General features: G+C 41.3%; 1 protein-coding gene across 16 annotated transcripts in view; it reads left to right on the top strand.

Annotated features, from left to right (window-relative positions):
• The first annotated feature begins 1,726 nt into the window (after positions 1 to 1,726).
• The window catches only part of ATP11B (ATPase phospholipid transporting 11B (putative)), a 61,529-nt gene continuing 52,641 nt past the window's right edge, over positions 1,727 to 10,614 (top strand). For 8 of the 16 annotated variants that reach the window (XR_014588052.1, XR_014588053.1, XR_014588054.1 and 5 more), the window contains exon 1: positions 1,727 to 2,011. Coding sequence is in view for 10 of the 16 variants with exons in the window: in XM_083848423.1 (XP_083704549.1) it covers positions 1,985 to 2,011 (27 nt within the window). In the remaining 6 variants the exon portion in view is untranslated. The remainder of the gene's footprint in view (positions 2,012 to 10,614) is intronic. The other 8 variants (XR_014588055.1, XR_014588056.1, XR_014588057.1 and 5 more) reach the window with 1 other exon arrangement.

Raw genomic sequence — 10,614 nt, 5'->3', positions numbered from 1 at the left:
TATGGGAACCTTTTTACTTAAAGACAGTTGACCTTTGATTTCAAAAGTACTAGAATGTTATTGGTGCATCAATATCTAAGTTGGCTATTCTGCTTCCCTTTTTTTCTCCTGAAAACTACCTTTCAAGGGTGATATGAAACTTCATAAATATCTAGCATGGGCTTTGGAACAATTTAAAAGGTGCAAAGTTTCACTAGCAAGAATGCTAGGCAAGGATACTCTTCTAATGGAATTTTGCCATATATTGGAAAGAAATGGGGTCAGAGTCTTCTGTGGCACACAGCAAAATAACTTCATCCTATCCATATACTTTCATCCACTAAAATATATATTTTGAAGTGAAAAATATAGACCACAAAGTTCAAACCATTCATAAACTGCTTTCAGGTGTGGTTTTTTTTTTGTTTTTCAGTGCCAATAGTACTATTACAGCAATGTGGAACAGGAAGCACAAAGTAGCTTTACGTAATGCAACCGTGAGCAGTGGAAATACAGGCTTGAAGAAAGTGCAACTCAAATTTAAATTTGGCAGGGACACAGCAGCAAATATACTTACACTTCAGAGAAATGGCATGCGATTTTTAGAGTCTTGTGGTCAGGATGCTGTTTTATATCTTATCAGCAAGGAGGAGCAGGAGAACAGTGAGTGTATCAGCCAAGCTTTGGCTGGAGGCCATCCTCCAGGCAGTCTGCCACAGCTATGAAATCACTGTTATTTTAGACTTCACATTAGATGAATAGGGTAGTGCAAGCTGTTTGAAATTCAGCTTTGATGTATTTAAATGTTTTGAAATAATGGCTAGCATTTAATATGGAGTTTTGCTAACATTAGCTTTCATAAGTGCCTGATAAAAACAGTCTTATTCCCTACTGTTTAAAGGCATTTCTCTAATTAAATGCAGGTGCTTAAACGATAAGCATTCACCACAAGATTCAGTTGTTCAGACGTTATATCATCCATCTTAAAGGCTGAATTATATCCTAAATTTCAAACTGTATACTAAATACTTCATAAGCTCTATGACAGATATGATTGTGATTTGTTGCTATCTAACGTAATTAGCTGGAAGCAAATGGGGATGGCAGGAATGGTATTCTGATCCGCATACTCAGCAAGACTTTTCTTTAAGTCAGTGTCAAATTTGTCGCCGACTTTAGTGGCAACAGTATTTGGTCACAAATACCCAGGTCTTTACTGCTTAAAGTAATCTCCTTTAATTCTTAGCATGTTGGCCTAGAGGCTGCAGGCCTGTGTCGGTGTATGGAAGCATTTGAGGCCGAACACAGTTTTGTTTCTACGAGTGGTTGCTCTTTCGGAGCAAAATGGAAGCTATGGAAGAGATCACTGCCTGGCAGCAACACCTTTCACCACCCAATTTTAACCGAAAAGTGGTTTAGCACAGTACTGCCAGGATCACAAAAACGAGAGAGGAAAGTGCCAAATCCTTCCAGCACACGTAGCTCGCTTTGAGATACCAACACACCGCGTGCTAGTTCTGAAGTTTAAATCACCCATCATCAGGCAGAGATTACATAAACACACAACCCCTTTCCAAAACCTTTATTTTACATCACGCGCTTATTTTTTACAAGAAAACAAAGACAAAACCGACGAAGCTGCCGAGTATTTTTCACACTTCGCTACAAACACCGAGGCTCGGGGCCCGGGGCCGGCCGCCCCTTCCTCCCCGCCTGCCTCCCCTCAGCGCTCTCCCTCACGCGTCACTTCCCGAGGGCGGGCCGCAGCGCCGCCAGCCGCCGGGGCTCAGCGGCGGCCCTGAGATGGCGGCCGCGGGGCAGCGGCAGCAGCAACGGCGGCGGCTCGGGGCGCCGGGGGGGCTGCGCCGCTCCTAATCGGCGTCGGGCCCCCGTGCCATGGGGACGAGCCGCGGCGGGCGGCTGGCCTGAGGCGGCGACAGCGGAGGGAGCGGTGACAGCCCAGCGGGGGGCCCCGCCGCGGGGGCCGCGACCCGCGCCGCCGGGGATGTGGCGGTGGGTCCGGCAGCAGCTGGTAGGTGCCGGGGGGCCGTGAGGAGAGGTCTGGGGGGGGTCGTGAGGAGAGGCCGGGGCTGGGGGCGGCAGCAGCGGCGGGCGTGAGGGAGGGGGTTCTGGTCCTGCCGGGATGGGGACGGGGGGCTGCAGGGCGCAGCTGCGGGCTCCCTCACTGCTGCTTATAATTTTTAACGTGCTCATCGTTTTTAACGAGATCACGGGCTTTTGGGGAGGTTTTAGGGTTTTTTGTTTGTTTGTTTTTTGGTGGTGTTCTTTATTGTTATTTTTTCCCTTGAAACCACGCTGGCGCTGAGGAAAGCGGGTTTCTTTACCTGGGGGGCCCCTTCGGGAGGGTTCCCCCAAACTTCTTTTCGCGGAAGAATGACGGGGCCTTCTGCTGCACCGATACTTTCCTCGCTTCCTCCTTCACGTTGCGAAATCGTTAGAGGCTTGCTTTCCACCTGCCGGGCCGGCGTCGCACTTCTCCTACCTGAGAGCCGGGCAGCCTCACCGCTGTGGGTGTGCAAGGCTTGGAAAGTGACGAGAAACGGAGCAGAACGTGACAGAAGAGGCTTTGCAGGGGGAAAGCCCTCCAGAGCGGCTGCTTAAGGCTTGGAAAGTGACAAGAAATAGAGTAAAACGTGACAGAAGGGGCTTTTCAAGGGGGAAAACCCTCGAAAGCAGCTGCGGTCAGAGGCTGCCTCCCTTCAGATGGGTGCCGCTCGGCGTGCGGGTGCTGTGTCGTGCCAGGGCAGAACCGTGCAGCCGTGGCTGTAACGCCTGCGATGCCGTGGCAGGGAGATGCATCGCGGTTGGCAGTTGTGATCGAAGTGCTGGCTGGCTTCCTGCCCCTCGCTTGTATTTCCTCACGGAGAGAAATTATGGCTATAAGCTCCATTTACAAACTTGTTTTTATATATTTGTTAGAGTTGCTTTACATCAAAGGCATTGCCCAGGTTTGTCCAAAAACTTACATTAGTTAGGCTCTTATATTTTAGTGGCTAAGATATTTGTCTCATTAGTGATTACTTTAATGTTACATCAGTTTTTATAAAAATTGATTTTTTTTCCATTCTTCCCCTCTCTCCGCTACCATGGTCCAAAGCAAAGCCAAAAGCTTTTGAGTACGTTCACTGAGGGTTTTAAAATTACTTTATAGTCCTTTAAAAAGTACAGCACTGTTACACAGCTATGTCTGAAGCACAGAACTTGTGATGGCCTCAGTGCCAGCTTGAGAGTGCTCTCTGGGTTGGTGTGACACCAAGATTTATTGACCTGGAAATTAATTACTCCATCTGAGCTCTGACAGCACTTTTCTGTTCTGTTACAATCGTGCACATGCTCTTCTGAATAAAGCTTGTTTGGCATAATATAGCTGTCATTTTTTCGCCATGAAGGTGGCTTGAGGTTTTTGAGCATGGTTGTTAAAGCAGCAGTATGTTGTCTTCTGTAGACCTGAGACTAGGAGGACTGCATCCATGCTTGGAATCCATGTGTCAAGCATGCTTGCTTTTCTTTCTGTCAGTACACTGACCAGGTTTCCAGAAATATGTTTGCCCTTAAGAGAAACTAAAAATTGAGTGTAGCAAGATGAGCAATACTGTTGGCAGTCAGAGGGTTTTCTTCTTCTAAAGGAGACTGTTTGATGGGAAAATAACTGCTTAAAACTTGCGCTGGTTTTCACAGGAAAGGGTTAGTGTTGTAGAAGGAAGGGATAATAAGTCAAGATGCTTGAACAAGGGTTTAAATACTGTACAGAGAAAAAAATGATTGAGAAAATACAGGTTGGCTGTTTTCCTTTCTATAAATCTCGCTGTTTGATGTTAATTCCTTGTTTGTTTCACAGCCCATTAAGTTGAAAGATGGCCTAAGATAGGTATCACAGTGCATGTTTCTTCTGAGGGTTGCTCAGACACTTCATCCCTGTGTATAATCATTGGTTTAACATACATCCCACATGCTTGCTGCTTTGTATGACTGTGATGTTTAATTTCTATTAAGAAAGAATGTCAAAAAGCTGAGAACCTGGGGAAAGATGCTGAGAAAATGATTGGTGCAAGTAGGAAGAGTGGGATGACAGAAATAGGATTGTTTGTAGCGTGGATGGCTATGGAGCTTAAGGAATACTCAGACTATTTGAATCGAAGGATGGAAAATCTGTGTCTGATTTATTTCTAACAAAGAGAGAAGAATGTGTGGGATTGGATTTCTTTAGAGCGTGTATTTCTACCTGCATTAGATGTGCCAACAGGTTTTGAAAAGTGTTCCTTTCCAGACGGGAGGATCGGAACCAAGCGTGTATGTGGGAGTCATCTAAGTTGGATGTTGTAGTAACACAAAAGAAAAACGCTGGTGGGAAGAAGCGTTGGAAGGTAGCAAGGGACTGGTATGTTGCTGAAGGTGGTTTTAGGTAGTTATTAAATACTCTCTGTATGAAACTAATGAATCTTTTGCAACTTCTTGTTTAAGAGGACAGTATTTCATATACTAATTAATGAAATGGTTCTGAATACCTGTGTGCTTGAAAACTTGTGTTCTCGTGAGTTGTAAAAGGGGGCAGGGAAAATGAAGCAGGTAGTCTTAGAAGTAAGTAATGAGAGGACCTAGTATGCAATTCAAATTATTTCAGCTATGTTCTTTAAGTGTACTTCAGTCTGTGGAGATGTATGCATGCCTGTATTGCTGCATAAAGGAGTGACTGTACCTCTGAGAACAGGAGATGTGCTGGGAACATAAGACTCTCTTCATTTTCATTATTGTCTTACCAGTCTAAAACAATTTTCTGAGATGGTATTTGTCCTTCCAGTGATTTGCTGTATAACAAAGCTTGGTGGCAGTAATACTGTCACTGTCTTCAATGCCTGTGTGGGTCTTGCTTACAAATTTTCAGGATTTTTGGTAGCTTCACCATTAGTCTGCTCTGTTTCCTCAGTAACAATGAACTACCCACCACCACCCACAGATTATCAGATTTTGTTCATCTAATGCCATCCCATATTAAGTAAAATATCTAGTAAGCCATCAACAATGTACTACTTTATAGCTAATATAACATTATATTACAATACCATTATCTAGTTAAGACTTGGAAATACTTAGGTTTTAGTCATTAAAAATGTAGAAATAAATGCAGCATAATTAATTGCTTTTTAAAAAAGAGTAAAATGTCCTGATGCATTTGAAAGATGAGCTTTAGGCAGGAAAGATGCGTGAGTTCCAGCTGCGTTACCTTGAGACCTCAGGCAGACAGTGGGCATGTGGATTTGCTGCGGGTTGCATAACATGACAGGCACAGCCAACTCCGCTTGGAAAAAGCAGCCAAGTAAACAGCAGTTGATAGGAAGCATTGTTAATATTCAGGAATAGGACATTTTTTCTTGCATTTCCAAATCTGATATGCTAGACTACATTGCAGCTCTGTGTACAGCAAGTGCAGCTCCCTTGGTTAAGTTCGTGTGGTGCTGGTGCAAAACAGAAGTAGCAAGAGGTGGCTGCAATGCTCAGTGACTTTCTGTACCACTTTGTTGGATAAATTTATGGCACTGTCTGGACTGTGTTAATGTCCTGGCGGTGTGCATGGAGTGTAAGAGCTGTTGCAGCGGCATCAACAGAAAGTGATGACAATTTTAATTGTCTGGCAAGGAGATCTCGAAAACTTGCGATAGAATAGCCACGTGTGTATGAACCTGGCTGCGTAATTTTGATCTGTTAGTCCTGTTGAGTGAGTAAGGGTCTGTGGATTTCCCTTCTAGTTGCTATCCTGTGCAGTTTGAGCCTCTCGATATATTATGGAAGAGCACGATGATGTGCAACAGGCATTGCATGAGAAAAACCTGGGGTGCCTGCATGGTTCCCCTTCTGTAAAGGGCAGTGCGAGAGAAGCAGGCTTCCGCTGTGTTTGGCAGAGTGTTTTCTTCCTGCGATTTGTGAACCTGAATGCTGTTGTGCACTGGCAACATTCACATTATGCTTTCAGACAAATGCCGCTTTGATATTTGACAAGAAGTCAAAGACAAAATATGGATTAATTCCATAGGATCAGCACTTTTTAACTGGAAAACGTAGTTACCGGGCTTTTATTTCAAGGCTTATGGGACGATTCAAATTGAAGGGGGCCTCAGGAGGTGATCTGGTCCAAAAGTTCTGCCCAGCCTGCACTGAGAGATGATCGCGGGGAACGTTTTTGTCTGTTTTGTGTCGATTGCCTTTTGTTTGTGTTTGTTTTGGTCTTGTTTCATTTTGTTTGTCCCCTAAGGACAATATCAATAGGAGCTTTCTTGTTCATCCCCTAGATGGGCTCTAATGAAAACTTTCTTTTACTGGTAAGGGAAATGTCCTTGAATAGACTAGCGCTAGAGGCCTGTATGTCTGGGATTTTTTTTTCCCCCTTTCCTTCCAGATATTAGGATCCGTTAAGGTGTTCTGAGAAGAGCAGATGGTATTCGGTAATAACTTGTGGTTATCTGCATTCTGAGTGAGATGGACAGCACTTGATATTGGTTCTGTGCTGATGTGTGTATTATGATAGCTTAATCATTTTAAGAAATTGAACCACAGAAGGTGTTTGAGTGTAGGGTGGGTTTTGTTTGTTTTGGTTTTGCTGCTGCTGTTTTGTTTTTGTTGTTGTTTATTTTGGTTTTTATTTTAAGAATTGCGTGTGGTTTTTGACATATTTTATTTGCAACTCCATAGCAATTATAGAATATAAAAAGAAAAAAAAATAACACGCGTATATTTCATTAAAAGCATTGGGACTTGTGCTCTTCACTAGTGAGCTGTTTTTTCCTTACTGTGTTGTTGTGTCCTCTGTTGTCATGACTGCATTTGCCACTATTTCATGGGGGAAAAGGTATCTACAACATACCACTAAAAAAAATCCTTCAATTTCTAGCATGAAGTCTTCTAAGCCAGCAGTTAAAAGCAGCAACAAAATAGATCGGACAAAATGCCTCTGTGAATGCAAGGTCATCTCTTCCAGCAAAACACAGGTGACATATTTGCTGCTAGATTTTTTTTTTATACAAATCCCTTTTCAACTGCCTACTGTTTAAAAGAAAAAAAAAACAACAAAAAAAAAACCACAACCAAACAGAACAGCAATAGTACAGATGGTGGTAGAAAAGATAGAAAGTAGGACCAACAGCTACACCGTGATTTAAGAAATCTTGCAATTACTGGGCCTCCCACGTACTGTGCCTTAAGAGGATTTTTTCTTCTTGTTTACTTTGAGAGTAAAAATAAGTATGGGAAAGGAGCACTTCCCTTCAAATGGGAAAGGAGAGGTAATGACAGACAACAGGAAGCTGTTTGTTTGCATTTTGAAATATTTTACCTGGAAAAGTTTTAAATGTTATATACCAAAAAGTATTTTTTGTCATATGATATATTTTGTTGCTCCTTTATTATCCCCATGCACCTTTTTGTTCTAGTTTTGTGTGTAGCTGTGCTGACATTTGCAGATATTTAAACGTCTGTTTGGAAAAAGAATTGTGGCAAAATACAAAGGAAGCTTATGATTTAGCAGGCTTTAGGGATAAAGTTGTTTGCAGGCATGTCTGAGAGCAGTACATTAAACTGATACTTAGGTCATAAATCATACTTGAAAAGGAATTAAAACTCAAAATGGTATTTGATAAAAGGAATGGAGTAGACTCAAATCTGTAATGCTTACAGAGCAGACTTTTTCAAAGCATGTTAAAAGGAAGAGCTAGACAGTTCTACCTATGAAGTAAATTCTCTTCCCATGAAATTCGGTGAGCAACAACCATCAGAGCAATTGTCAGGACAATTTTAACACACATTTTGAAGAAGCCTTAAGGTTTGTTATCTAGAGGCAGTTTTTTTGAGAAGAATTTTCATGTTTTTTTTTATATTGAAGGGAAATAGGAATTGGACTTAGAGTGCAGGAGCTGACATGCGTAAGTAACTATTGCCTACTGGCACTCATCTAAATATTGAACAGGGTCCTTTCCTACATATGGGATAATGCTTGTGTGAGTAGCCCAGAACAGGAACCCTTTCTGCTTCTAAAACATAGTTTTGTTAGCGACTCTTCAAAACAGTGGGTAACCAGCATTTCTTTTTAAGATAATAGTGCACGTACTGTCCAAGCAAGTGAAGAGATCCGTGATTCTTCTGTATTTGTCCTGTCATGGAATTGACCAGTGTTGTTTTTGTATATGGTGAAATTGCTAGCTGCAAGATTGAAACTGCATTCTAATTTTAGGCAGAAAATGAAGTTTGTAATCTGACTCAGAGTTAATTGTCTTATTTTATTGGAGAAACTTTTTTCCTTGCCTTTTAATATTATGAATCCAGTGACTGTGAAAAAAGGATACAATTAGATTTATTGTTTTGTTTTGTTTTATGATACTATGGTTATTCAAGGTATATGAAGGATTTTTGTGTTTAATGTTTCATTTACTGTAGCGGTTCTGTATCTCTTAGTGTGATTTAGCTTGCTGCCTAACTGCTATTTCTGTGTGATGGAGTATTGCAGAGTTGTAGCACTTTGCACATTCCAAGCACTTAATATATTTTGAGCTGTATCCTTAAAAGCAGCTTGAGTCAATTGAGTTCTGAGATCTCAATTGTCTCTTTATTTTTATTATTATTATTTATTCTTTTAATAAAATAAGATGCCCTATAGTAGCCTTTAATGGGTATCCAAACACACCCTTCATGTTAGGAAATCTTGCCTACTATCATTTGTATGTGTCTGGGTAGACAATAGTATTGCGAATGAGTATAACAAATTGCTTTAGCCCGCAGAATAAATCAGTGTTATTTCTGAAATTAAAATTGTGTAGTTGGAGCTTCAAAGGCATCTTCATTTCCACATCTTTAGAACGATGGGTTGCTTTGGGAATCATGGCAAAAGACCAAAGGTTTTGGACCACAGGTACCACCAAGCCTCAACTTCTCTCAGACCTCTGACCACCATAATGCAGTTTTTTTTTTTGGTTGGTTGGCGGGTTAAAAATAAGTAGAGGGCCCTGAATAGCCTTGCAGAGTAGTTTGGAAACCACTGACCATTTCCTGGAGATCGAGACTTGCTTCTTAAAATGGAAATAGTTGCTAAATTTCTTTCTCTTTTAAATGCACTTTTATTGTAAAGTCTCTTGTTTTCTGTCATCTCTGGTATAGATTGCTTTGCAATGTGTATGTTTGATTCTTGCCAGAAATCTATGCAGCCATTTTCCTCTCCTTTACTGATTTCCTAATTCATGGCTTATTACCAGCACATTTTCCTCTCTGCAACAGTATAGACAAGCCTTTTTTTTTTTTTTTTTTAAACTTGCCACTCAATCCAAGTGGCACAGGATGTGCAGTTAAAGGATATTGATAAAGTTGGATGTGTGACACCCCACAAATACACATTTTGGGGGGGTGTTAATGTCAGAGGAAACTCATGGAGTTAGTTTTGCCTGAACTGGCATTGCTAGTCCTATAATTTTTTCTTGGTCTGGAATTTGACTGACAAAGTGACATTTTGACAAAATAAAGTAAGAATGATCTGAGCTGTATGTAACCAGGACTTTGTGCCCAGCACCAGTATGGCTTTTCTAAACACTAGTTTGTTTTTGTTTTTTAACTCTCCGAAAGGAATGTTTCTTGCTCCATGATATCTCAGCAAGAATGTTTCTTGCTTTCATTTCTTGTTTCCTACATTGTTTTCACAAAATAATGTAGTCTGGCTATAGATATTTTATAAAGTTACAAAAGGAGTTGTTATCAGGTATGCTAAACAACTGTAGACATCGTAAGCAGGAAGAGGAAGTGGCATGAGTGGTGCATGACTTTTAATACTCTTTTCTGTCTTTTTTGGAGTAGTATTTAACAGAGTAGGAACAAGTTGCATGGGACTATGTAAACCTCAGGGTGCTTCAGCTGATTCACTACTTCTGCTGTTAGAGGAGTGTTTAAAATTGCTGTGAGAGGCTGTTCCTTCCTTCATGCTAGCCTTTGCTATGACAGATTTGGTTTGACTACTGCCCAGCTGTATGACTGAAAGAATTGTTGGCTTACTGTTTCGAGTACAAATTTACACAGACTTCTGAAAATGTGCATGGAGTGTGAATAGATGGTATTATCTGTCAAAGGTAAATTATTCCATGTATATTAAAAAAAATAATAAAAATCCAAAGCAAGAAAATCCATTTCCTCAAAGCACCTTTAATCAAACTCTAGCTTGGCAACAGTGTAATAACAAGCTTTTGGGCTGTCTGCCAGGAAATGTCCTGGGTTTTCTGCAGCCATGGTTAGTCAGTCGCCTTCCTAGGGAAAAGGTTTCCTGAGACAGACTTCTGTGGTGTTTATTAGTATTATTAACTAGTACGGAGTGTCCAAAGGGCATCTGGGGGAGCTACTACTTTCCTTATCGGTGTTCAGTGTGGTTTCTGAAAGGAGGAAGAGCCTCTAATTGAGACTTCCTTCTTTCGAGTGGAACCCTTTCAACCCTTTCACTGAAAACTGGTTACGTAGTAGTTCTTCTAGCAAATACAGTTTTTCTCTTCTTGCTGTAAAAGATGTGAATGATCAAGAAACACAAGGAGATTATGTTAATATACTAGCTGTAGATAAATCATTAGCAAAAATTGCTCGTCACGTGACTTGTAACTA

Source organism: Anser anser (assembly GCF_964211835.1).
Source record: "Anser anser genome assembly, chromosome: 9".
NCBI lineage: Eukaryota > Metazoa > Chordata > Aves > Anseriformes > Anatidae > Anser > Anser anser.
Note: the sequence above shows the minus strand (reverse complement) of the source record. Positions and strands in the feature narration are given on the sequence as shown.